General features: G+C 56.3%; 10 protein-coding genes across 11 annotated transcripts; 5 read left to right on the forward strand and 5 right to left on the reverse strand.

The window, feature by feature from the left end:
* Nucleotides 1-60: 60 nt before the first annotated feature.
* On the reverse strand, nt 61-2,174 carry H310_03667 (hypothetical protein; the record flags this gene model as incomplete). Its single annotated transcript, XM_008867627.1, has 10 exons — nt 61-69; nt 239-518; nt 568-689; nt 742-853; nt 903-1,210; nt 1,271-1,423; nt 1,507-1,579; nt 1,628-1,683; nt 1,744-1,992; nt 2,043-2,174. The coding sequence occupies 10 exons, from the start codon at nt 2,172-2,174 to the stop codon at nt 61-63; spliced, it is 1,494 nt and encodes a 497-aa protein (XP_008865849.1).
* Nucleotides 2,175-2,736: 562 nt separating this feature from the next.
* On the forward strand, nt 2,737-4,731 carry H310_03668 (hypothetical protein). Its single transcript, XM_008867628.1, has one exon. The coding sequence runs from the start codon at nt 2,952-2,954 to the stop codon at nt 4,563-4,565; it is 1,614 nt and encodes a 537-aa protein (XP_008865850.1). The 5' UTR covers nt 2,737-2,951; the 3' UTR covers nt 4,566-4,731.
* Nucleotides 4,353-8,478, reverse strand: H310_03669. 2 transcript variants are annotated; one of them, XM_008867630.1, is made up of 11 exons: nt 7,732-8,478; nt 7,107-7,678; nt 6,624-7,053; nt 6,409-6,574; nt 5,982-6,354; nt 5,756-5,898; nt 5,423-5,687; nt 5,298-5,369; nt 5,036-5,243; nt 4,863-4,990; nt 4,353-4,809 (listed from the first exon to the last, which is right to left on the reverse strand). In XM_008867630.1, exons 1-11 carry the CDS (start codon nt 8,444-8,446, stop codon nt 4,672-4,674), a joined length of 3,210 nt encoding a protein of 1,069 aa, XP_008865852.1. In that variant the 5' UTR covers nt 8,447-8,478; the 3' UTR covers nt 4,353-4,671. The 2 variants fall into 2 exon arrangements, with proteins under 2 accessions (XP_008865852.1, XP_008865851.1); XM_008867629.1 differs by having other exon boundaries at nt 4,552-4,809; nt 5,036-5,369; nt 7,732-8,471.
* A 435-nt stretch (nt 8,479-8,913) lies between these two features.
* Nucleotides 8,914-9,981, forward strand: H310_03670 (hypothetical protein). The gene is made up of 2 exons (XM_008867631.1): nt 8,914-9,410; nt 9,461-9,981. Exons 1-2 carry the CDS (start codon nt 8,971-8,973, stop codon nt 9,921-9,923), a joined length of 903 nt encoding a protein of 300 aa, XP_008865853.1. The 5' UTR covers nt 8,914-8,970; the 3' UTR covers nt 9,924-9,981.
* On the reverse strand, nt 9,816-12,284 carry H310_03671 (hypothetical protein). The gene is made up of 5 exons (XM_008867632.1): nt 11,912-12,284; nt 10,639-11,853; nt 10,332-10,586; nt 10,122-10,278; nt 9,816-10,062 (listed from the first exon to the last, which is right to left on the reverse strand). The coding sequence occupies exons 2-5, from the start codon at nt 11,725-11,727 to the stop codon at nt 9,983-9,985; spliced, it is 1,581 nt and encodes a 526-aa protein (XP_008865854.1). The 5' UTR covers nt 11,728-11,853; nt 11,912-12,284; the 3' UTR covers nt 9,816-9,982.
* A 94-nt stretch (nt 12,285-12,378) lies between these two features.
* H310_03672 (hypothetical protein) lies at nt 12,379-14,924 on the forward strand. Its single transcript, XM_008867633.1, has one exon. The coding sequence runs from the start codon at nt 12,408-12,410 to the stop codon at nt 14,883-14,885; it is 2,478 nt and encodes an 825-aa protein (XP_008865855.1). The 5' UTR covers nt 12,379-12,407; the 3' UTR covers nt 14,886-14,924.
* Nucleotides 14,925-15,187: 263 nt separating this feature from the next.
* On the forward strand, nt 15,188-18,145 carry H310_03673 (hypothetical protein). Its single transcript, XM_008867634.1, has one exon. It carries the CDS (start codon nt 15,268-15,270, stop codon nt 17,743-17,745), a length of 2,478 nt encoding a protein of 825 aa, XP_008865856.1. The 5' UTR covers nt 15,188-15,267; the 3' UTR covers nt 17,746-18,145.
* Nucleotides 18,146-18,433: 288 nt separating this feature from the next.
* H310_03674 (hypothetical protein) lies at nt 18,434-19,744 on the reverse strand. Its single transcript, XM_008867635.1, has 2 exons — nt 19,478-19,744; nt 18,434-19,435 (listed from the first exon to the last, which is right to left on the reverse strand). Exons 1-2 carry the CDS (start codon nt 19,664-19,666, stop codon nt 19,277-19,279), a joined length of 348 nt encoding a protein of 115 aa, XP_008865857.1. The 5' UTR covers nt 19,667-19,744; the 3' UTR covers nt 18,434-19,276.
* Nucleotides 19,745-20,035: 291 nt separating this feature from the next.
* On the forward strand, nt 20,036-21,772 carry H310_03675 (hypothetical protein). The gene has a single exon (XM_008867636.1). It carries the CDS (start codon nt 20,099-20,101, stop codon nt 21,653-21,655), a length of 1,557 nt encoding a protein of 518 aa, XP_008865858.1. The 5' UTR covers nt 20,036-20,098; the 3' UTR covers nt 21,656-21,772.
* Nucleotides 21,773-21,952: 180 nt separating this feature from the next.
* Nucleotides 21,953-23,387, reverse strand: H310_03676 (hypothetical protein). Its single transcript, XM_008867637.1, has one exon. The coding sequence runs from the start codon at nt 23,365-23,367 to the stop codon at nt 21,994-21,996; it is 1,374 nt and encodes a 457-aa protein (XP_008865859.1). The 5' UTR covers nt 23,368-23,387; the 3' UTR covers nt 21,953-21,993.
* Between the last annotated feature and the right edge of the window lie 3,092 nt (nt 23,388-26,479).

Consider the following 26,479-nt stretch of genomic DNA (forward strand, 5'->3'; position numbering starts at 1 on the left):
CTGGTCGGTTTGTCGACTTGGAGAGTGGATGGGTTGCCGTAGCTGTTGCACGGGCCCTTGCTATGGGCACTGGAATCGTGGATGTCACCATGGTGACCGCTGTGGTGGGATGTATTGCTGACGGTCCGAGTTCGTGACGCGGTGATGACGGGCCGGGATCGCTCGTGTTGGAAGGAGTTGGCGCACGATCCCCGCCATGCTCTCGAAAGAATCGCTCGAGGAACTGGTTTCGTCGTACGAGTTGCTTGATGTTGTCGACGTCAGGACGCTGGGTGTGCAGCGCTGGCACCGACGACGCATGGTGGAGTTGCTGGTTGGTGGTTGCGCCGCTGCCCATGTCACCCAACCGTTTGAGCTCGGCATACCGAGTCAGGAGCCGCATGTGCTCTTTTTTGTGCAGCGAATGGTCGAAATACGTTTGGTGCTGCTGCGTGAGCATCTTCTTGATCTGCTTGCGAAGGGCAAGGATTTCGGCGGCTTGGTGGTCCAGCTTGGACCGGTAGAAGCCTGCCACGTACCTGTGCCACCAGCAACCATCAATCGACTGCACGACCGGTGTCGACGTACTGGTTCTCGTTGGCGATGCGATTCGCGTCGTGGTCCGATACAGTCTCGGGCACGGCGGCCGCATGCTCGCGCTTCTTGTCACTTTCGCGTTGCAACGCGGTGAAGATTTTATCGTATTCTGCCTGTATGGATGGGAATGGTCGGTGGTGCAGCTCTTGTCGTCGTTGGTCGTACCTGCAACGCTTGCAGTCGCGAGCCTTTTTCAGCCAATTCACCTCGAGTCTTCATCAACGTCGCCTCGGCCGTCGCGAGCTTTCTTTCCATGTCGTTCACGCGCTCTTTGAATCTAAGCACAAATCGTGGAACGACCTTCCAAACCACACAGGCGAAGGGACCTCGCGGCATCGGTTTGAGCTTTGGCAAACGCTGCGGCGTGCGTGCTACTCGTGTAACCCTGCAGCTTGACCTTGAGCTCCTTGATTTGGCTGCGGTGGGCTTGGTTCTCAGCCTCCAAGTACGAGATTTTGAGGTTCGACTGGCGCATGGCAGGGTCTTGATTCACGTTTCGCGGTCCCGCACCGTCGCCCCCGCCTTTCGGCATCGCCTTTGCCACTTGGTCGCCGCACACGGTGCTTCGCTGCATCGACTCGAGCTTTTGTGTAAGCCCCACGATCACTTGTTCCTTCTCGTCCAGTTGAGCGACCTGCCAACGACACTACAGCGAATGTTCAGAGCCATGTCGAGATCCATTCGAGAGGTGCACCACGTCTTGGGCCTTCTTCAGGTCTGTGCGGGCGTTGGCTAACTGATGAAGCAGGTGCTCCTTCGCGGCGTGCGACTGCTCCAGCGCTTCCATCGTTTGGGCGGTCAGGAGCGCTTTCACGGCTTCCGTTTCGTCCATTTGGTCTAGCAACGCCTACGGTTTCCATGAATACCCCACGCCGATTGTGTGGACAGGACGTCGCCAACGTATTTGATCGTGACACCGACGAAACATACCTGCTTGTCTCGAAGCAAGGCATCCCGTTCGAGCGTGAGCTGCGCTGCCTGCTCCTTGGCGCTTGACTCGCCGCTTTGGGATGATCATGGTCACGATGTTGGCCAGCCCCAAACTCCTTACTTGAATTTGGCGGCAGACACTGTCTTGAGCGACGACTTGAGCATGGCTTCGTAGTCCTAGACCAGTGTTCACAGTTGAGTCTGACCAAATCGATGCTGCTCGTTTCCATGTTGTACATCTCGAAAGGCCACGTGCATGCGCATATACGTTCGCAAGGAATGGATCAAGGCGAGGGTATCTCCGTCGCCGACGGACGGGGTGACTGGCGTCGCGGCGGTGCTGCCTTTGTCGGTGGACGCACCTTGGCGGTCGCCCCCCAATGCGACAACTTCCCCATGAAAGTCGGCAATCGCTTTTTCAATGCGCACTAACTTGGCGATACGGTCCTGCGATGCTGACAGGCGCTGGGCAAGGCGCGTGACGAGCTAAGGCAGCAGAGGCATGTCAACGGTCCACGTCCACACCACCCACGCACCTCAACGGATACGACACTATTCGACGAACTCGCACTCGCCTTGGCGGTTGTCGCGCCATCCCCTTGATGGGTTGACGCGTCCGTGTCAGCGCGGAGGAGGCGCGCCAAATCGAGAGACGCCCCGGCGTCCATGCTGTCGCCAAGTCGCGACGTGCCGTTTCACGCACGTATGTAACTGCCACCGAAAACGGCGGAACCCACTCATTGAGTATTTCGAGGCAGCGCACGCCAGCGCGGCGACGGGGGAACGTTGTCCTCGTTCGAGTTACGCTCATTACGCTGTGTCCGTCCGAGGATCGCTAAGGTGCACGAACAAGTCTGGACACGCTGCCAACGTTGTGTACAGTGCACTGAATCAGGCCCGGGTGCATGTATACACAATCATGCACATCCCACAGGCAGCAAGCGTATGCATTTCCGCCGACCGTCGACGGCGCCAACGGAACGAGGCTGCCACCGGGGCTCGTCGTCGGCAGTGTGAAGGGTCTGTGGGAAGCGACGGGCTACGATGGTGTAACAAGGGCGTCGCGCCTGACTGGTAATGGTGACGTCTTCCACCAGCTGGATCCGTTGTCTATGGCGCATCGATTAGTGCTTCCCCGCGCAAACGTGAGAAACTGGCCATCACGTTGAAAATCCCTAAACAACAAGATCAAGATCGACGCGACTATACCGTGGCAAAAAAGAGGGTCGCCATGATGACGTGGCACGCTCTCGTGCTTGGATGGGGTTGAAAAGCCCTAAAGAAGAGGAGGTTTAAGGCGTCCTCACCGTGTCACCAATGCCATATCATGCCAGCTGTAATGCTGTCGCGAATGTTTTGGGAGTCACCCAAAGAGTCAACGCCCGCGTCCACGCAACCTGTCGAGCGGCGCATTCGTTGGCAGCAGCAGCTTTGCGGCAGAAGGAATGGCGACGTCCCATCACGTCCAGCGCAGCATCAGTCACAACACCAACCACAACAACGTTCGTACGACGAGCCAGACAAACCACGGCCGCCGGAGCATGAGCCACAACGCGCGGCGCAGCATCAGCTACAACAACAACGAGCATCTGTCATCGAGCCCTGGGTCGCCGTTCAAGGCGTTCTTCGCGTCTCAAGAGTTCTCCGCGGAAGATTACCCGTCGCCAGAACCGCAGCGCGCTTCCGCCACCAACAACCAGACCAGCGCGGCGGACCAGCGCGGCCGACGACACACGACGACCACGTCCAACTCATGGCCATACCCGTGGGATGCCCCACCCGTCCTCCCCCGCGAAGAAGAGCGGCTAAATGTCCTCGACAGCTACGAAATCCTCGACACGACGCCCGAGCACGTGTTTGACATGCTCTGCGCGATGCTGGTCAAAGCTCTCCGAGTGCCCATCGGCGGCATCTCGTTCGTCGACAAGTCTCGGCAGTGGTGCAAAAGCAGCATCGGACTCAAGCAGACCGTAATCCCACGGAACGTTGCGTTCTGCGCTCACACCATCGCGTCGACGGCGCCGCTTGTCGTGCTCGACGCGTCGTTGGACAAGCGATTCTACATGAATCCGCTCGTCACGGGTCCGGCCAACTTGCAATTTTACGCCGGCGCGCCGCTGGTCAACCCCGCCGGGTTTGTGCTCGGGACCGTGTTTGTGTATGGCCACCACCCCGAAGAAGCGGTCGACGTGGCGATCCTGGTCAAGATTGCCAAGATGGCAATGAATCACCTCGAAGACCGACGACGCGCCGCGGTCAGCGAAGTGCGGGGGGCGCCGCCACCGACCCGCCACCGCCAGCCATCGTCGCATCAGTACCAGTACCCCGCCCCCGCGCCTCCCCTTGCACCGTTCAACCACCACAACGTCCGCCACAACTCGGGCGTGCCACCGACCCCGCATGCTTTGTCCTCGAATCCTTGGCAGGATGCGCTGCGTACGCTCGACATCCTCGACATGCCGGCCGAGCTCGTCTTCGACCGGATCAGCGGCCTCGCGTCGACACTGCTTCAGTGCCCCATCGCGGGGGTCAGCCTCCTGGACGAAGACAAGCAGTGGTTCAAGGCCCATCGCGGCGACGACGTGACTTTAACCGACGTCGCGGCGTTTTGCGTGCACGTTGTCGCGTCCACGCGTCCGCTGGTCGTGCTCAACGCCGCCGAGGACGCGCGATTCCGAAAGCACCCGCTCGTGAAGCGCCGGACGAACCCCATTCGATTCTTCGCGGCCGTCCCGGTCGTCACGGGCGACGGGCACGTCATTGGCACCGTGTTCGTGATGGACACAGTCGTGCGGCAAGCCGGCCACGTCGACTTGCATTCGCTGCAGCGCCTGGCGCGGGTTGCTATGCTGCACCTAAACCAACGCATCACGTACGCCGTCACGCCTATCGTGGACTACAGCTCGTTCGTGGACGAGCGGGCTCAAGTTTTCGATCCCCATAGCGTGGCAGTGCTCCCGACCATGACGTCCCACGGAACCAAGCAGCCGGGGGGGTTCCAGCGCCTCCGGACGCGGTTCCTCGCCCGGTTGTTTGGGCGACAACAGGACCACCGATAGACCCGCCGGTCGCTGCGCCTCGATCGAGTGTACCATTAGTCGAGACATCCTATTTAAATCGAGGCGGCAGGGCTTGCGAGTGTGTTTTGGTCCGAGTGACGTCGCGCTAGACGTGGGGGAAAATGATATTTGGAAACTTTTTCGAGATGACATGGAACTCGTCCAAGTTGAGCTTGTGGTCGCCGTCCGAGTCGGCTTGCTTCAAGATCGTGTGGGCTTTCTTGATCACGTTCGCTTGCGTCGTCTGCCGAGAACGACATGAGCCATGGGCTCCCAAATGGCTGGGACGGTATATACCATGTGCGTCGCCTGGAGGATGTTGATCAGTTCGTCCTCCGTGATGAACCCGTTGTGGTCGTCGTCGTATATTTCAAAGCAGAACTGCGCTTTCATCGCTTTGTCAATCTCAAGCAGGTTGCTCATGCCTGGTGGTCGTCAAAACATGTCACGTTATCCTCGACAGCACGCACCGAGCAAGATCTCTCGAATGTCGGCGAGCTTGTCGCCAGCATACAACGCATGCAGTTTGCGATATTCACCCACGGGCTCGACTTCGAACAACGTGTAGAAATCCTCGAACGTGAGCCCGGCTTTGTCGGTTTTCTTGAACCGGCCAAACACCCGCCGGAGCGCGTCGAGTGTAATGTTGTTGTCGCCGATGAAGCGGTCCAACAAGGCCTGAAGCATACTCCATCGTTTTGCTCGCGATCGTACGACCGACTCGCGGGGTACCTTCTTTTGCATCTTGGTTTCCATGTCGCGCTTCCGGTCGTCGTCTGTCACGATGTCTTGATGGTGGTGCACCTATAAGACACGAATTGCCGTCGTGACGCGAGCGGTCGAGTCGTCGAGCTCACTTCGTGTGGCGCGTCGATGGCTTTGCTGAAGTCGACGCTGCCCGGGTCCGGGTGAATCACAAGCTTCCGAAACTCTTCAAACGACACTTGCCCGTCGCCGTCGCGATCGACCATGCGCACCATCTCGTCCACTTCCGCGTCCGTGATGAGCTCGCCCATGCAAATCAAAATGTGGCGAATCTCGGCCGCCCCGATGAACGTGTTTTTGTCGAGATCGATAAACTTGAACGCGTGCAAGATGTCGTCTTCGGAGAACTCGCTCGTGCTACGTGATTCGAGATGTCACGATGACACACGACGACCTGGGTGGAGAGGATGACGTTATCGTCGTACTTGTCGGCTGCAGCTGCAGTCTTGGCCTGCTGGACGATCACATGCGTCGGCACGACTTCGATCGGCTGAGGCGCCTCCTTGACGCGGAGATGCGCCGTCTCCTTCGTCAGCCGCTCCTTGTGATCGAATGCGTCCATCCCGACCTGTGCACGCCAAAGGGCTCAGCACGCCCCCACCTCGACCAGCCAATTTCACCCCACTGGCCGCAACACCTCGCACGACGCACCTGGTGTTGAGGATATCCGATGCCGTCCGGCCCGACAAACGACAACTGAATGTGCACGTCGCCCGCTTTCTGGGACGACCCGAACTTGCCCCGGAACGTGAGAGGCACCCACTCGTCCACGTACCCGTAGCGGAAGACTGGGAGCAGCGACAGCGACGTTTCGCCAATCATGTCGTCGTCGCCCATTCCGTCGTGGTCCCAGCACTCGACCATCATGGTGAACTGATCGACGACGTCGAACTCAAACTCTTGATTCCACTCGGGCTCTTTCCCGCCGTCCGTGTCGATTTCTGTCCGCATGACGCTCTTGATGCACGCGCCTTCCAGGGTTACCTTCATGTACGGGTCTTGCCGCCCGACCGTGTCGACATCGCTTCACGATCGTGTCATGCAACTTGCAGCAGCATCGACACAAAAACACACTCACCGGAGCTTTCGGCCGGCGATGCACTTCATGGTCAAGTGGCCCGCGGGGAAGAACTGGGCTTTGCAAAAGAGTTCGCCGGCAGGTTTCCCGCCGTTTGCGAGCGGGATGACGATTTCTGTCGACATCGCGCCAGGGACTTGCATCGCCTTGAGCACCGAAAACGATCCTACCGACGACTCACGTCCAGTAGTGGCTGGTTGTTCGAGACGTCCTACCTTCACCGATAAAGTCGTCGCTGCCCACGTCTTCGTCGAAGAGCCGCACGACCATGTCGTGCACCCACGACTCGCGCGTGATCCAAAAACACAGCTCCTCTTCGCCAAAATACGGGTGCGTCCCGCCCTTGTCGATCGTCTTGGTCCGCTTTGTCGTCGATCCGTGCTCGAACTTGCAGTACGGATCTTGCTTGCCGATCAGCTCCATGTTTTTCAGATTCCGGCCCTCCATGACGATGATGCTCAACATGCCTGGCACGGCAATGTCCAGGTGAAACTCCATGTCCACTTCGCCCGCCGGGAGCCGCGACTTGATGTGGACAAGCGGCACCGTCTGCCTGTGCGTGTGACCGTCCATGAAGCGAAGGAGCGACACGTCGCACGTCCCCAGGAGCTCGTCCGCAATCATGTTTTCATCCCAAACATCCACCTAATATTCAAGCGTCGAGCGATGCGTTGTCTTTGAGATGCGGTCGGCAGTACCGTGACGAGGAGATCGTTGGCCGCCGTCAGCATGTTCTCGGGGTGGTCCAAGTTGACTGCCAGCACTTCTTCTTGAAACCCAACGTCGCGCCCGCTCTTCTTCCACGTGCGACTCTTGAGCTCCTTGACATGCTTGGTCGTCGCGCCAACTTTGAGTTTGCAGTATACGTCGGCCTTGAACGCTTTCTTCCCGTCATCCTTTTTAGCCCCAGGCCGGCACAACCCACGTGCTTCAAGCAGCGTCATGTGCAATCGACCTTGTTTCACCAGCGTGCGGGAGGACGGAGTGGGGTTGCTCGAAGGGGCAGAAGCTTCAGTCGCTGCCGCGGTCTTGGTTGGCTCAACGGGAGGTGGTCCAGGAGGCGGTCCAGGTGGTGGTCCTTTGGGTGGTCCGGGAGGACCAGGCGGGGGAGCACTTGGTGGCCCCGGGATGTTTCCACCTGGCCCTGTGGATGACTTCAAAGGAGGTGCGCCAGGTGGGGGTTTTATAGGGGGTGCGCCTGTAGGTGGTTTTACAGGAGGGGCTCCTGGTGGAGGTTTGATGGGGCTTGTGCCTTTGGGAGGGGGAGGGCCTGCAAAGGCGTACTGGTGTGTCAGAATGAATAAGCATACAGGCTTGGAAAACCTGCGGGTGGGGCGATTGCAGTTGGAGGCATGCCTGGAGGGGGCGCGATGGGTGACGATGCTGAAATGACGTTCGATGGTGGGGGGGCACCGGGGGGTGGACGTACAACAGGGTGCTTTGGAGGCGACCCAAGTGCTGCAGCGGCGGGTTGAGGATCTCCACGTTTGGCTGGCGATTCTGCCACTGGCTTTTGCGGAGCTTCCACTGGTTGGGAGGGTGATTCTGTCGATCGGGGCGGAGTCTCTGTCGGCTTTGGGGGGAACGTAGACACCTTTGGAGGGGATTGTGCTGGCTGATGAGGAGGTTCGGTTGTTTTAGGTGGAGAATCTGCTGGCTTGGGTGGTACCAAAGAATTATTTGCTGTTAGTGGAGATGGATCTCCGGGTCGTGGTGGAGGAGGTCCAGCTGGTCGTGACGGTGGTGAGCCTACTGACAATGGCGACGGGCTGTCGGCAGGTCGAGGTGGAGGTGCTTCAGCTGGCCGCGGTGGTGGTGCTCCAGCTGGCCGTGGTGGCGGGGCTCCAGCTGGTCGTGGTGGCGGGGCTCCAGCTGGTCGTGGTGGCGGGGCTCCAGCTGGTCGTGGTGGCGGGGCTCCAGCTGGTCGTGGTGGCGGGGCTCCAGTTGGACGAGGTGGTGGTGGTCCTGCTGGTCTTGGTGGCGGAGCTCCAACAGGACGCGGCGGCGGTGGTCCAGATGGCCGCGGCGGTTGACTCATGGGAAGCGCCGTGTCAAGATCGCACCTTTATCCGATCAGGATTATCCGGAGTGTCGTACGTTTTTTCGACAAAGTGGGTTAAACCTGTTTCGCAGGTGATGGGCAGATACCCCCTTGCCAAGTACGTAGGCCATCGATGCACGTCCGTCGAGAGTCTCTTCATCCTAAAGATGGATGGAAGGGTCCACGACACGACCAATGGAGCTGTCAGGTACCAAGGTCTATCAACTGCCGCGATCTAAAGATCTAGCAGTGGCTAGCTAGCACTGTCTGTCTCGCACGCAAGTGTACTCGCCAATGCTCTACTTGTTCATTTATTCAAATTCATCATCTAAACCTGTTTGATTGTAATCGATGAATCGCTACTAAGTTGTACTTGCTCACTGTAAAATATTGAATGAGAAATACATTCGTAGATGAATTCGTTTTCTAATTGTTTGTCTTTAAACTTGACTCAGCGTTTTTTGGCTTGGTCGGGTCATGGTAGTTTCTCAGAAGCAAGACGGCCATTTGATTTCGAGGGAATGAGCCGCAGCCGCCGCGAGTCCACCGATCCGGCTGCATTAACATCGTCGCAGCCGCTGTGTCGATCGACGGGAGGCATCAAGTTCGACCCGACGGAACCATCCCGACAACAGAAGCAGCGCTCCCTAGAACACTGCTCCAAGTACTGGCAGAATAGTTGCTGCAATGAGACCCACACGATCCCGCTCAAGTTACGTGTGATGGAGCCGCATGTCGCGATGTTCAACTCGAAATGCCAAGCGCTCCATGAAGAGCTCACGTGCTCTGTGTGCCACCCGTTTGTGGGAACAGGACGCATGGATCGGATATGCCCCGACTTGTGCGACGACTGGTTCGATGCGTGCAAGGACGAATTCTACACGCCGGATGGGAGCCAAGCATTGAGTCCATGCTACGGCAACGCCCTCATTTGTTCCCCCCTCCATACCATCTTGTCCACGTAAGTATGCCTCCTTGTCCGCCCTCATCATCGTCCAACGTGCTCCACAGTGGTCGAGATTTTTGCAAGGCCATGGGGTACACGCCCGGCAAATCAACAGACACAGATGGGGTGACCTGCTTTGACGGTTCAGTTCCCGACGAATTGGGGGTCCCTGAACCTGCCGAGCACATGGCAGACGCAATCTTCCGCATTTTCCAAGAGCAATCGGAGGAGCCGACCGAGTTTATGCTGGTCGTAGTCCTCGTCGCTATCGTGGGCCTCTTTGTCTCGGTCAAGTTCTTTCGTCGTTGGTCTGACGAACACAATGCGCTGAAAATGGAGGAAGCGCGCCGACGTCAACAGGAAGCCTACCGACAAGCGTACCATCTCGGGAAGGCAGGTGCCCAAGACGACGCCACATCCGACGTGGACTCGTCCGATGACGACGACGATGACGTTGTTGGCGATGCCGATGTCGCAGAAGGTGCGTCGGCCTCGGGTGCCCCAGCAGCGCCGTCTACGACCTCATAAAGCAGACATAAATGTTTCAACTGAGTGCGATGCCCCGATTGCGTGGATGAATTGTCGAGTTATCTTTGGCGCGTGGAGGTCTTGCTTCGGCGACGACTTGTCTGCCGTAGGATCAGGTATGCCCCGCCGCCAGCATCCACTACACGAACGCAAAAGTTAGAGAGGGTGGTCTGTCGCGCCTCTCCAGACCCCACATACTTCGCAAAGAGGATCCCGCATGACGAGTTATGTCGTGGTTCATCAGCCGAGACGTCGTCAAATCGTCGTCGAGTTCAATCGTATTCATGGCGAGGGTGGGTGGCCAAACAATGGAGGCCGTGGGGCGACTTGAGTCTCCCTTCTGCCAAGACCACATCTACGTCCGCTCCATCACGTCATCCAAGTCGCATGACAGCGACAGGCACGTACGGTGTGCTCGTTGGCGTGAACATACGTGGCGCCGTCAGCGCCGCACGCCACGTCAGTGTGCAGAACTCTCTCTTCTTCATCGAGGGTGCTCTTTCGAGGTGTCTGGACGACGGTTGGGGATGCCGACGGCGTCGACAAACAGGCTGCATCGCCCCACACCCACACTTGGCCTTGAGTTGTGAGGCATGCCGTGTGCCACGTGCCGCACTCAACCTTTTGGACAGCTGGCACGCTGTCGACTTTCATCGGGTGAACCTACGCCGCCTGTGTATCGTCAAACGATTCCCACGGGTCGAGGACGTTATACCTTGGTCGCAAAGTCACCATGGCCCAACGCACCAGACGCCCCATCGCCCCATGAGTACAATTCTCCATCGGCAGTTCGGAATACGATATGGGCATCCCCTGCTTTGACACTGACAATGACTCCGCCATGGAAGTCTTCGATCGGGACGTGGTGTGGGGTGAGGTAAAGTTCGTGGGCGTTCGGGCCAAGCAGCGCCAGCCCACAAACATACACGCGATCGCAGCGGGAGACCAGCACGGTGCACTCGCGCCCGGCGGCCACGAGATGGAACCCTCGCACAGCATTCGGGACGACAATCTCGGTCGGCCACAAAACGCTGCCCGCGTCTTCACCAATGCCCAGTCGGCCCCCTTCACCCCATCCAAAGCTGTACGCCAGCCCAGACGCACACACGACTGCTGAGTGATCACGGCCGCATGTCACGCCGACGGCCACTTGAGACCGAAGAGCTTGGATGAGCGTCGGGTGTGATCGGGATTGAGTGTCCCCGTGTCCGAGACGACCAGAGTCGCCGCTGCCAAACGAAAACACCCGGCCGGACGACGAACGAAGGAGAACGTGGCGGGGGCCGCATGCCACATCCACGACATGACACGGACTCGCCAGCGTTCGTCGGGTAAACGCGACGTCAATGGGGCCGACAATGTGCAACCATGAGGACGAAGACGACGCCGCCGACGAGGTCACGGATCCATGAAGAACAGGGGCGCGGCATACCTCTGGACAGGTGAAGACGCAGTGTCGAACGATGTGCTTGGTGTCATGAAGGACGAGGTCCAGACGTTCCACGGTTAAGTGGCCGACGTCGACTCCGTTGACATGCGTGAGTTGCGTATGGTGTGGAACAGTTTGATTGAACGCATTGGGGCTGACGTCTTTGACGATGACGAGGTGGGAGGAAGGAGTCGGGACTTGGATGAAGCGGATACCCAACGGCACGTTCGGTGGAAAAGTGACTTCTGTAGTTGGCTGCGAACTGCAGTGGAGAGCGGACACAGAATCCGAGTCGGCATACTTGTCGATAAAGTACACGAGCTGGTCTTTGGGCGAGTATGGAGTCGAGTTGGGATGCTGCCACGGCACGAGCATGATGCAACTCGCACGTTTGCGACCGTCGAGCAATGCTCAACCACGAAGGTCGCACTATTTATAGATGGCATCGGGGGTTTCGGGTCGGGCTTCCTGAACATAGCGGCGTTGGGGCACAAGGACGGCCTGGAGACGTCGGCAGATCATGACTTCCGTGCACGCTTGTTGAAAGAGGATACTGCACCTGACGACAAGCTACAAGTCGTACTCAGGGCCGGACGAGAAAGCGTCGATGTGTAGGCTTCCGACGACGTCCACACTCATACAGAACCATCGATACCCCCTGTGGACATGTCATGAATTAGATGATGCCTTGTGTTCATGAATGCTTGAAGTTTCGTCGATTCAAGGGATGAGCCTGGGCAAGTGGAGAGACGCGTGTCCACAGCGATTGGCGATTCAACGCCAGGCCCTGACACTTCCATATGTAGCCGTGTTTCATAATCCATGTAGCCAAGTACGTATCCATTGTCATGGAGGACGCCTTGTCCATGCGCCGCTCCCCATCAACGTCAATTCTATCGTTTCCTCGGTCCTTGTTTTCATGTGGCTCCACGTTTGGCGCGCGAAAGCCAGACGAAGTGGACATTATCCGGATTATTTCCGGATACTGTCTTACTTGATTAAAGTAGCGCGAAATCCACTTTTGGTGCCCAGTTCAACGATCGATACGCGGTTCCATGGAAGCGCGGAAGGACGACCTTCGCCGCGCGATGGATATCGCCTCCATGAAGGCACCCCACCTCCCATCGGAGAATCACATGAGATCGGTCGAATCAATGTTCCGAACCATCGACGAAAAGCTCGAGCTGATCCTCGACGCACAGGATGCACGCTTCCGAATGCTGGACGACAAGTTTGATCGGTTCAATCGACGTATGGACGCGCTCGAGAGAAACTCTACCGACAACAGCCCCCGAGGTCCCTCCCCAGTTGTGGAAGACGAAGGCTCACGCTCGTCCTACGAGACTCAGGCCGAGATGCGCCGACGTCTAGGGTCCATGGAAACCACTTCGTCGTTACGTCGCTTGACCACATCCCCCGCGTCCGACGACTCGTCCATGGGCAACATGCAAAACATGCAGGAGACGCTTAGGTATATTCACGAACGGTTGGCGTCTCTGGAAACACAGACCCAGGCACTTCCTGACAAGATCACACCTGCGATTCATCGCCGCTTGGACACTCTCGAGACACAGGTCAAGATTTTGCCGGAGCGTGTAGATTCGTTGCTGCGCCAGCTTCAAAGCCGTTTGATGGACCACCAGCCCCCTTCTTTGCATGTGATGTCTCTGGATCCGCAGCGCCACCATTCGTCGATCCTCGCGCGCACCGAAGAGTCCCTATCGGTGCTACACCGTACGCTGGAAACGATCGAAACACAAAGCCGCAGTCTCCCCGACCGTGTTGCTTTGGCCGTGAATGGCTCTGGCAAGTTTAGCAACTATGCCAACCGTGGTTCGTATGGACCAAATAACGACGAAGTGATGAACTTCGTCCATGCGCGATTGGAGAGCGTCGAAAAACAAGTTGGGTGTTTGCCAGAGCGGTTGCAGCGCTTCCTCGAAGACGATATTTTGCGACAGCTGCACGGCCACTTCCTGCCGCTGGAATCGCAGATCCAGCTGCTCCCGGAGCGTGTGCATCACGCCTTGAAGGAAGTAGTGGCATCTGACATCGGCGATGTACTGGACCAAGCGATGACATCGGTGCACGATCGTCTCAGTGTTATCGAGAAGCAGTCCGGGAGTGGCTTTGATCGCCTTACGGGGCCGTTGGAGGAAATGCTGCCGTCGCTTCGCAGCCAGATCACGGACCTGCCTCACCAATGGACCAAATCGTCGACCAAGTTAGAAGCTGTTGTCCGCGACGCCACGCAAAGCCTGAATCGTCACGTGAAGGAGCTCACCGCAGCAGCTGCATTAAAGGAAGCAAATCGAGACGCTGCACCGAACGCACAAGAATTACTCGACTCGGCGTTGCAAACTCGCCTCAAACCCCTCGAGTCGCACTTGGAAGGCTTGCCAAATGTGTTAAACGTTGCCCTGGAAGATAACGTGTCGGTGGTGGCCATGGTTGTGAACGACGCCCTTGCTGTCGTGCACCGCCGGCTGGATCAACTCGATGGTTTACCTGAGGCGCTTCGATCGACGATGGTAACTGCCGTGCCTGCGCCAGTTGCCCCGGCCACGATATCGGCACTCCCTCTCGACGTGTCGGGGCCGGCGAAACAAAATCCCACGCCTGCTAAACAACCTCTCACGCCTAAACCGACGCCTGTGGTGCCTCAGCAAGATATCAAACCCATAATCTTGTCCGAACCGACGCTGTTGGCCCCTGTCAATGTTGCTGCGACAACACCCACGGAAACAATTGCCCCCGCCACGAGGAATCCAATCGCGGAACCACCGCATGGCCCATCGCCGCCGGGAAATCCAAGAAAGACAGTACCCCAGGACCTCCCTGGAAGCACGAAAGGCTCCAACAATTGCAATAATACCTCGGCTACGCCTACGCTTCGCCTGCGTCCTATGCGAAAGGCTAGTAGTGCCTCAACGGCGTCAATTTCTTCGACCAACTCAGTGCCGGAAGTTGTGGTGGTAAAGCCTGCGGCAACCCCCGCATTTGTTCCCAGGAAGCGGCGTGTGGTCGCTTCTAAGCCGTCGCTTCGATCGACCCAAGCCCCTGCTACTGCGGCTGTGACGCCATATTTCGCCTGGACAGACGGCAGTCTCCACCGCGCCCCCGAAGACTGGGTGTTCCCCATCACAAACTGTCGTTCGTTGTGGGAACTGTGGTATATCGGTGATACAGTTCATGGCATCGGGCCGTATCGCACTCTCACCAAAGACGACATCAAGCACCATTACGTGTTGAAAACTCGTGGGAAGGCGGCCGCGGTCGTGCAAAAGGTGATCGACACAGCTGTGGACCATGGCATCGTCTCTTCTGCCGATCGGATTCCGAATATGTCCAAGGACGAATGCCTCGCCGTGTTTGAACAGGCCTTTGCTGTACTCATGGGCTCTTCTTCCACTGGCAACAAGGACAACCAAGTGCTGCCCCACAACGCATGCAACAACATGTTCACCAAGGTGTACACGATGCTCGTCAATCAAAAGCGAAAGCGCTCCGACGACGACAATGGCGAAGGTTAACTCCAAATCCCATTCTTTGACCGTGCCTTTGTTCGCGAAGTTCGGTGCCCTGTCTAGAGCTCCATGCAGATGTCGGGGTGTGTGGGGGTGGAGTCGTGACAGGTGCAGGCCATAGGTGCAGGTGACAGGTGCAGGCGATAGGTGCAGAGCTTTTTGCTCCCCAAGCAAGCCACTCTTGGATTCACTGGTTCAGCCTGGGTGTGTATTGCAACATCAAGAAGAAAATGTGTGCAATAACTTATTCAGTTCCACACTTGTTCATATTATTGCAACCGTCCAGTTGAATTTGATGGGACGGTCGAAAGAGTTCAAAATATTTTGCTCGAAATACATTCCGCAAGCTACATGGGCGACAGCGTTTGGACAACACGAGGTTTCCATCATGGATGAAAGGCTCCACTCGATCGATGCAACTCTGCGGCGCGTTTGCCGCCGCTTGGACGCACTGGAGGAGGAAGTTCAGTCGCTGCCTCTCAAGTTCACGAAGTGCTATCAAGAGGATACGTCGGAGCTTCGACTTGCAATGAAGGCGTTGACCTCTGCGTTGACGTCAAGCGCCAAAACGTTGTACCAGCCGCAGCAACCGCTGCAGGAAGCTATTTCCATTGCCACGGCCAAGGTGGTGGAGCCGAATCTGACCCCGCGCAACGCTTCACCCACACGACAGACTCCTCTCTCGCCATCGTCAACGACTGCAGATGAAGAACCTGAATGGATTTTCCCCGCCGTGTCGTGTGGGGAGCTGTGGAGCCGCTGGTTCCACGGCGACTCGCGTGTTGGCCCGTACCATTCGTTGAAAAGGTCGCGTTTACATCAACAGTCACAAGGACGCTTTGATAAGGCCAAGGTTTTTATGGATTCGCTCGTGCAAGCATCCATCGACCTCGATCTGGTGGTGTCCGAGGCAGCGCTGCGGTCGACCCCCGAACCCGACCATTGTGCGATCTTTGACAAAGCGTTTCGCTATCTCGTGCAAGAAGGTGACGACGGGACCCTCGGCCGACCTGGGTTTGAGACCCTCACGTACAGCCAAGTGCTCCAGCTCGACTTTCTCGTCGTCGGCAACTTGTTGCGGTGTCACCAACGAGATTTGAGTAGCCCGACTGTGACGTCGTTCCAAGGAGCTAAGCTGCCGAGCAAGAAGTCCGTCAAGGGAGTCGCTGCGTCCATGTTATGTAAACCTATGACGACCCCCGACCTCCATGCAATCGTCGTTCCTCCAGCCTCGACGATGCCACCGTCGCCTGAGAAATGTTCGCCCTTCGAGTCTTCAGTTGTTCCGTCTGGTGCGTCCGTGGCGCCACCCCCACGGGAGACTTCCTTCCTGAGTCCGCCCGTCCGCTCTCTGCCAACTTCCGATCCGACACCGTCGACGGAGACCCCGTGGAAGTACCCTCTCAAGACGTGCCGGGAGCTGTGGCATAGTTGGTTTCGAGGAGATGCATCTGCTCCGACGTCACTTGGGCCGCTCCGCAACGTCATGTCCGTGAAGTTTCCCGACAAGTTGTCCAAGCACCGGTGTTCCTCGACCAGATCGATCATGACGCGAATCGAAGCTGCCGCGCTCGAGTTTGTTTCAGCCAACGAGCTGGACGCGATGGACATGGAGGCGCTTGACGCCGCATTTACCAAAGCAGTTGCACGCGCGATCGGGATAGACCCCTCGTACAAGGGCACGGTTCGACTCGCCGGACTGACGCATCTAACCCCCGACGCAGTCTCCGCCATGTCGTGCTCGTCACTTTGCCGGAGCGCGTCATTGTCCCGACTGGGCGTTCAAAAGCGTTCCAAGAAGAACCCGATTCACGACAGTACTGGGGACGACTTTACTGTCAACGACTCAAGCGACGACGGCGCCCACGACAAGGCGGAATCGGCGCATCCTGCGGCTCCACCACCGTGGCGGTTCCCGACGCTCACGCTGCGCGAGATGTGGCGATGCTATTTTCACGGTCCATTCGACGGCCTCAGCATCCCGCCGACTGCCGGTCCACTTCGCCACATCCAGTTGGTCGAGCCGCGGCGGTACTTTTGGGAATCGAAACGCGTCATTCACCTCTTCGCAACGTGCGCCGTGGACCATCACCTCGTCAAGCACGAAGACGACATCGAGAAGATGACGGAAGAGGACAGCTTGAGCTTGCTCATGCGGTCGGCGGCGTTGTTTCTTGGTGAGCAAGCCAATGGGATGTTGACGCGCGGTGGGTTTGAATACCGATCGCTTGAGCAGGTCTTGGACCTGAAATGCCGCACCGTGGGCCGCCGTCACAAGCTAGGAAAGAATTCAACTTCCGACGCCGTAGCACCAATCCAGCCAAAGCTGTTGTCAGAGATGACGTCCCCCCCGCAAGCGCCTCGTTCGCCGCCAAGACCAGACGTCGCAAGTTCGGGGTCCCCGCCACATAAGCCAATGCAGCCGAGCCGCGGTGTTCCCAAAGGATGGGAGTTTCCTCGCACATCCTGCCGTGAGCTGTGGAAGCGATGGTTCGTCGGAGATCAGAGAGTTGGGCCATTTTGTACGTTGTCCCGTCACGACTTTGGCCCGAAAGACGATGTGTCCCCGAGGCGGCTGGCTGCAGCACGCCTCGTAGTTGACACCCTCATCGACGTAGCAGACACGTACGAGCTTGCCGGCCGCGGTGTGTCAGTCTTGTCAACGATGGAAGAAGATGAGTTGATGGTCGTTTTCGATCGGGCGTTTGACGTGCTCATGTACAACAACCCGGATGGTAACATTGCCGGGTACGGCTCCAACCAGATCCAGCCAGAGTACGCAGAACCGTGTCTCTACTCCACCGTGGCTCGAATCTTAGCGTTGAGGAAAACGCGCTCGTCCAAGCGCAAACGAAGTGAATTGTGACGAGATGTAGTCGCCTTGCGCAACCCACCCCGTTGGCTGCTCCAACAACGTTTGGCCACTGGACCACGTGCACGTCACGGCCATCTTTCAAGTCCATCGCCCACGACTTCGTGATCAGGCGCCTCGAAATCACGTACACGACAGACGGCAACCTTGGTCGTCACGCATGGAAGCGATGGACAGCTATCCAGCCGACCTAATTCTCGTGTATTTCGAGTGACGAAAGCCGGATCAGCTCCTATCTTCTTGTCTCCACGGCGGAAGCGACGACATGAAGTGCGCCGTGCACTCTTGCTCACGTCCGGCTGTCCGGCCGGCACGAGCTAGCTGTCGGCAGCACATGATGTTCGAACAAGAATGCCTAAATTAGGTATCTTTGCCAAATGCTGAACTTATCCGGACGTCGTTCGCATGGATGCACTCACAAGTTGCAATGGACATGCAACCAGTCGTGGTGCCGCGTGAATTCATTGTCCGCATGGATGCGACGCTGGCACGGATGGACGAAGCCATGCATTTGTTGCAGCGACGGATGGACATCATGGAGAGGAAGATCGACCTTTTGCCGAATCGCATATTGCCCGGGTATTCCAGGCAACCATCGGCAACATCGCCATTATCGTCTGCCCTCACAACACGTTCGCACAACTCGAATGACCACGGCATCACGAACCATCGCGTCACTCAAACGTCTCCATCTTCTTCAAAACGGCACGCAGATGGACGCGCTGTCAACCCGCGAACGTTGCCAGACACGTACATCAGTCTCGCCGTCCAGCGTGCCCAGGCACCATCACGACCGAAACACCCACCACCAGGCGCCGCCAAGCGCCCCAAGCAAGGGAACGCCATCCCTTTCACATCCGAACCACCTGAAACTTCTACAATATCGGTACCCGACCTCCATTTCGCGTGGCAGGACGGGTCGTTCCGACGTGCGCCTGAATCGTGGATTTTCCCCATGACAACGAGCCGCGTCATGTGGGAGTTCTGGTTTCAGGGGTGTCCCGAGCCTCGCATGGGCCCTTTCCGTCTGCTCAAGAAGGCCGATCTCTGCACGGGCCGAAACAACGTCCAAATGTCCCAGGCGCGTGGAGTGATGAAAAAGTTGGTCGAGATTGCGGTCAGTCTACAGCTTGTACCGTCCGCCGCCCATTTGGAAGAGATGCCGCGCTTCAAGAGCATGGCGATTTTCGACCAGGCATATGCTGTGTTAAGTACCCCTGCAGCGCTGGAACATCTCACAGACGTCCTACCTCCAGATCGATCTCCCATGTACCCCTACCGACACATATACGAGCACCTGATCAAGGACAAACACAAAGTCGGCGTCGACGTGCAGGGCCGTGCGTGTCAACAAGACGCATCCATGTGCGCAATGGTGCCATGGCAGTTTCCGTCCACGAACTGCCAGGCGATGTGGATGCACTGGTTCAAGGGCGACCCGGCGCACGACATCGGTCCGTTCCGCCACCTCCACGGTCGCGATGTCGACCGATTCGGCCCCAACGACCGCCGGACGAGGAAGCTCTTATCGAGTGCTCGTGTTCTCATGGAAAAACTCGTGGACATCGCGGTCGAAGCAAAGCTCGTCGGGACAGCCGACGAGCTTGATGCCTTGGACAGCGGGCCCCTCGAACAAGTGTTTCACGACGCGTTCGACAGAATGCTCAGCGATAGCGGAGTAAACCTGGACCCACAAGTCATGAAGAAGGCGAAGAAGTACACTTACTCGACGGTGTACTTCATGATGACGCCGTCGCAGCGAATGCGGTCGCCTGTTCGAGGCGACCTGGACGAAAACGAGTATAACGACGAAAACTATCTCCACCACCACGAAGACGGCCTCGACACCACCGCCTCTGCGCAGGGCACGTCGACGGAGGCCGACTTGATCGCTCCATGCTAACATGTCGTCCATCGCTACCGCGCTCGTCGTCGTACCTCCTTGTCGCTAGTTTGCTGTCAGAATATCTTGTTCAGGAGAAGTTGGTGATCCTTCGATCGAGTATTCCGGATACGAAGTGGAGTTACGTTTGAATTTTCATGGGAATTGGGTGTGTGTTCAAACTCGAGTCAAGTGACCCGTTGGTGCTACCACGAAGAACAGGCGCTGCTCCACCTCAGGCGTCGTGGAGACACTTGCGTTAGCGATGGAAGGATTTGCGGAGCTCACACTACGCGCTTAACACGGGCAGGAACACTCGAAGGCGACACCTCCTTGGGCGAAACACCTTGTCCGGATAATACTGTCACGTGACCGAAATTCAAATTCTGGCTGGCGTGTGACCGAGTTAGCCAGAACTGGACAATTTTTTAAACGCCCCCGAGCGGCAAAACGACAGCGATCGCGATGATGGACTCATCCACGGACCAGCACCAACCGCAGCAGCACGAACACGTGCATGAACACCCGCAAACTCACGAAGACGGCGACCACGAAATTGACGGGGATCATGGTGTGGATGACGCTTCCACTGAGACGGTGGAAATCGCAGCTGACGGCGCAGACATTGGCCCCGTTGGAGTAACATATATGGACGCGCAGCAGCTGCAGGAGGCCTTTGACGCCGTGCACCGTCGTTTGGATGCGTTGGAAGAAACGGTGGAATCGATTCCCGATCGTATTTGGAGCGCACTTGACGGCCGAGTCGGTGTGACGCCGTCCGGTATTGGGGTTACGAACGTGATCAACTTGGCGATCAAGGCGCTCACGGATGCGATTTTGATCTCGGCTGGACCGGACCGGTTCCAGAAGCAGCGTAAAGGCAACGCGAACGTGCGCGGTGACGTCGCCTTTGACGCTCGCAATAACGGAAAAAAGTTAAAGACGACGCGCATGAAGCGCGGTGACCATCCCGACAGCAGTCCGTCCACGTTGTTGCTACTTTCAAACGCAGGCAACCGACCGCAACTATCCAGTCCCATCACGATTCCAAACACGCGTCGTCATCCCAAGGTTGAAGTGCCTGCGGAAATGCCTCGCTTCACATGGTCTGATGGATCCAAGCAGTTTGCGCCTCAGGGATGGCTGTTGCCAACAACGTCGTCGCGCGCAATGTGGGAGCTCTGGTTTGCCGGCGATGAGAACGTCGGTCCGTTTCAGCACTTGACTGCCAAGGACCTAGAAGATGCGACGTCCAAGGTCAATTTGAGTTGCGCGCGCGGCGTGATGGTGACCTTGATCCAAATCGCGCTCGACCAGAACTTGGTCCCGACCGTCGAGTACATCTCGACCATGACACCTGCGGACCGCGCCAACCTGTTTGACCAAGTCTTTCCCCGATTGATCCAGAACGAGCCCGCAGACGTTGTCGAGAAAGCGCCGACGTACACATATACGAACGCGTACAAGCGACTGATTAAGGGCAAGCGCAAGGCGCAGCGGTCGGTTGGATTCGACAGCTCCGGACACAAGTTGCCCAACTTGCATCCGGGCGGCCACGGCATCGGGCATGGAACGAACGCGCCAGAGTGGGAATTCCCTGCCACCAACTGCAAGACGATGTGGTATTTTTGGTTCAAGGGCGACGAGTCGAACGGGATCGGTCCGTTTCGGCACTTTCGCCCCCGGGATATTGACAAGGACGTGACGGACGGCCCGGCGCGGCGCCAATTCTCCCGTGCCCGCGGCGTCATGGAAAAGCTCATCGATATTGCCGTCACTCACGGGTTTGCCGTGTCTGTGGACGAGCTCGACCACATGACGATTGCAGAGTTGGAAGCAGTATTTGACCAGGCATTCGACGTGCTCATGCACGACAGTCCCGAAGGCAGTCTGGTCGGCGACGCCCCCGGTCAGCTCCGCGCTGAAAAGATGGCTGGGTACTCGTACGGGACCGTGTACAGCGCGATGGCACAGCGCAAGCGAAAACGTGCTGACGATGAAACCAGCCAATACGAACTATAAACCACGTCTTTCAGAAAGACGTGCCAAGCAACCGATGTAAGGATAAATGGACGGGGGTCGATGCATGTGCGTGCATTGCAGGCACCAAGCGATACGATCCATCCCATCGCCGCTGCAAAACACTTTGTTCGCGTGTGAGCCACAGGGCTCGAGCGCGCGCCGCCGGTCACCGCCATTGCACAAGGAGAATGGCCACGTACATATGCTGTGGAGGTCCACTGCAATTGTTGCACGATCTCTCGTCATGCAGCGGTGCAGCCCCCCGTGAATGGATGGTGTCTGCCATCTCGTCGTAGGCACACAACATGACGGGGGGCGCCAGAAGAACGACAGATAAATTACGACGAGTTGTTGGTGTGTGCCGTCGTCGACTGCAGCGGCAATTGAAATGGTGGCGCGATGGGCAGTGGCGGGGGTTCTGTTGCTTGATGCTTCCGTTTCCGAGACGTCGGGGCCATCAACGTGTGCAGGGAAGAATACGTGTACGTCCATGCCTTTTCCGAGCGCAGTTTGCTGCCGGCGACGTCGCATGGATTGGTTTCAAGAAATTTCTCAAATGTCTTGACGAAGAGCGCGTCCAAGTCGGCGGCGGACGCGACGCCTTCAATTTCGTCGGCGCTTGTCAGCAGCGCGTGGTCCACCGCGATCTCTACGAGTTTATTCATGACCGTGCGAGCCCGAGATAACTGCTTGTAACTTGTGTTGTCTCTAGCAAAGCGCTCGATGTCCCAGCTCGTGAGGCGCCGAAACGGACCGATCCCAACCGTGGCGTCCCCGAGAAACCAATGCTGCCACATGATTCGGCACGTCGTCGACGGAAATTCCCATTTTTCGGGAGCGCTCCGAACAGTGCCGTCAGACCATTTGAACGTCGGTCGTGAGGGAGACTGCGACTCGGTCTTGATCGGGTGCCATGAGCTCTCTTGAGGACGGTCATAGAGCGCGTGTGGTGTGCAACTGACGGAAACTGGCGTGACACCTGATTTCGTAGGCGTGAGGAAGCTGTGCGACGATCGGCGGCTTGGTGGGGGCTGTTGCTGACGCGTATGAGATAGTGGCTGCTTCTTTCGTTCTGGCGATGTCGGCTCGACTTCGTCGTCGGTCAAAGAGTTGAGAGCGAATTGGATGGATGACGCAATGCGAGGACGGACGTCGTAAAGCGGTCGGGGGGGTTCGAATGGAAGTCGCGGCTTGTCGGGTAATGTTTGCGGGATGTGGGCGATGGGTGGTTGGGACGTTTCATGCGTTATTGCCGTCTCTGCAACGGGAGTAGACGGTGAAGTTGGAAGGGACGTATTGAATGACGACATGAGGTTCGCGATGCTCGCCTTGTGGGCGCTGGACGTACGCAGCAGTTGAGGTGGCGATGGCACAACCTGGGGAACTGCCACGACAGGTTCAAGTGGCGATGGCGGCGGAGAAGTGGATGGATAAGTAGGAGCAGAGCGACTGGGGATTGTCATGGCTTCCAGAAACGCTCGCATACCCTGTTGCATGGCGTGTTGGACGTGTTGAACGGTGGATTTGGAAGGAGGCTGACCTTCCACAGCCCGACACAGTCGGTCAGGAAGGGCTTCCAGCTTCTCCTCAAATGCAGCCATGCGAATCTCCCATTTCTCTAGAACTTTCTCCAGTCGGCTACAGCAGTCGTGGACACACGCCTGGCTTGCGCACGCCGGTGTTGTCGAGGCGGATGGAGCATGACTTTGCATCGCTTTTAGTCACATGCGCCAGGGGAGTTCCTCCATGGTGATTGGTCACGCAATTTCGCTCATTTTAAATTATGTCGACTCGATCAAATAAATCGAACGCCAATGCCCTCCCAACAAGGAGAGAGCAAGGCAATGGCAGAAGTGCACAACGCGCCGCCATTTATAAACCCTTTGCCTGATTGCCGCTGCGGCGGTGGGCGATGAATCTAGTGCGCGGTGCACCAACGTTCGTGGTGTCCGAATAGTCGCTCCTGCTTTTTTCCAACATAATTTTCGATATTGGTTTGAGCCCAAACATCAAAAATCCTTCCCCGTACAAACGAGAAGCGAATTTGATTTTTGTGACCCATCGGAATGAGTCGAATTGTCGCCGGGGATTTTTGGCTTTGCGCGTTGCACATACAAAATCACAAGGTCGCTATGGAGATGCAATTAAAAGTCAGAGAAAAAATCATATATAGAAGTTTTTCGAACAGCGACTCACAGTCAATCTGAACAATCAAATTTGTTGTCTACCTGCCCTATCATTCGCATTACGGACATCCTCGACATGTGCATGCCCATTGGTGCTTATGAGCTTCCGATATATCGACACATCGGCCTTTGTTGATGGCAAGATCAGGTAGTTATTAGAGAGTCTTCGCAAACCAGCCATAGCCAGTGCCATAGAACTAGAATCTGAACCGACAACGGCAATGGCAAGGCCGTTTTGGTCATTTCGCAAAATGGCTGCCATTGCAGCATACGGATTTAGATCGTAACTCGAATCAATCACTACTTCATATATTTGATTTGTTCCTGCCATGAGTACTGAGTCAGTACTCGTCAGTGCTAATGACGAATCGATTATTGTCTCCCCGGGTGTACTGTACAAGTTGACGAAGCGGAAGAAGCTTAGTCCAGCTTCAACAACAATGCTTCTGGAGTATGACCTTTCCATACCTGTGGAACGACCCTTGATCCCAGCCGTCAGCTTTGACATCAACATACGTGATGCTGACGCAGTGCTCTCGTTTCGTTTCGACGTCTCCGGGGTTCTTCAGCTCACGTCTTTGCTCGAGTTGCCGAACGTTGTTATTACATCAGCACGGGACCGAGTTACTGGTGTTAAGGCTATGGCTATCCTGCTCAAACGTCTTCGTTACCCCATTACTTCGAAGTACATTTTACGACATGCTCTCAACCTTTGGTCGGTCTCGTGAGCAAATATGCCGCATATTCAACCACATGGTCGCGTTAGTCTACACCTCCTGGAGGGATCACATCTACTGCAACAAGCGCATTGTTCGAGCACGAATCGCTCAGTATGCGAGTGCAATCCACGCAAAGGGATCACAACTTTCAAATGTCTGGGCATTTCCCGACGGAACCAAGGTTGAAACTTGCCGTATTAGTGCATCCGCCAACGGCGCAGTTGGATTGAACTTATAAAAGCGGACTATAATAATTCATTACACTTAAAGTGACTTTTCTACTTGCTGCCCGAGTGGCACATAGCTTGTAGCGAGCATTTTAATTTCTTCGATCGGTTTGATGCTTCGCGTTGGCTTGGACTTGGAATAAAATGGCCCTCTGCGCACTTGATGGCTTGAGTCGATTTTAATTGACTTGAGCTGTCTTGTGTCGTAGGGGGCTTTTTTTACCAGCGATTTTTTGAAATCGTCGTGGAATCTTCTAAGTCTTTTGCACTTGCTTGGAGTATGGCAGGTAGTTGATTCTTCGCTTTGGTTGGACTTGGAATAAAATCGCCTTCTGTGCCTTTTTGACGACTTGAGTCGATTTAATTGACTTGGGTCGTCTTGAGGTGTGGTAGCGATTCAATCTCGAAGTCCGTTGCACTTGCTTGGGATATGGCAGAGAGCATTTGTGCTTCACTTGATGCTTCGACACGAATTCGGCTCCCTTGATGCAGGCTTGACTGCACCAAAAAATTCAAAATTCGCTCTTTGTGATCTGGGGCGATCATGTCGTGTGTCGTGGTGAGTTTCCAAAAGCTTGGAGTAAATTCCAGGTTCTTGAATCATGCCGATGATGGAGCACTTCCTTGAATAATTTCTTCGTTCGGCAAGCAATCCAGGATGGTTCTTCCACAAAGTTGGAGCAACGACCGGAATCTGAACACCCTTCGGCTGCTATCCTTGGTTGTCTTGGAGTTGAGTCTGTCCAAATGCGCTTGTACATGCAGTCCCAAATATGTTGAAACGGTACTTCGTAGCGGACGTACTCAGGCCACAAACGCATGCACTGCCTCAACTTCCAAGGGTAGACCACCCCATATGGTTTGTGTATTCACTTCTTCGGACCCTTGGAGGATAGTCGACATGATGTGACGTTGCTTCGCGTCAGTCAGCTGCAAGAGTACTTTGAGGCCAATTCGGACATATTTGATGGCTACTACATTTATGGGGACCCTGCCTATCCCATTTCAAAATGCATTGTGTCGGGCTACAAAGGGAACAACTTGGACGCGCAAAAACAGAGTTTCAACACAGCCACGAGCCGAGTCCGCCAAGGAGTCGAATGGAACTTCGGTCGAATGAAAACTTCGTGGGGATTTACAACCTACAAAATTCAGCAGAAGATAATGCTCTCCAACGTTGGTGCGGTGGTTCTCGTGGCAATGTTCATGACCAATTGTAATTGCTGCTACCACGGCGGAAACCAAATTTCACCCTACTTTGGCATGAATCCACCGACACTGAAGGAGTACTTGATGTCGGAATTCACTCACATTGTAGAAATTTAACAACATGAAATGTCCAACTTTATGACTACTTTTTACTGTCCAACAAAGCCTTAATGATGCTTGTCATTTTCGCGCTCTCAATGCTAGCCAATGCCAATTGGTGCTCACGCTCTGCCTTCTGATCTTCACGGTCGAGCTCACGTTGCAGAATCTCCGATTCGAATTTTTTCGCGCTGGAAAGCAAGCACTCTATCTCGGGCGACCAATTCACGTTCGCTCTCGACCAAGATCGCAGCAGCCAGACTGTTGCGACGGTTCTCGTGCGCTGGACGCTTTGGATCCTATCCTTCAACGTTGCGTCATCGCTTCATCGCCTTCATGGCCATTTCGCGGACGATTTGCCCACCTGTTCGACTTTGTCCTTTT

This window comes from Aphanomyces invadans (genome assembly GCF_000520115.1).
Source record: "Aphanomyces invadans strain NJM9701 unplaced genomic scaffold supercont1.5, whole genome shotgun sequence".
NCBI lineage: Eukaryota > Oomycota > Saprolegniomycetes > Saprolegniales > Verrucalvaceae > Aphanomyces > Aphanomyces invadans.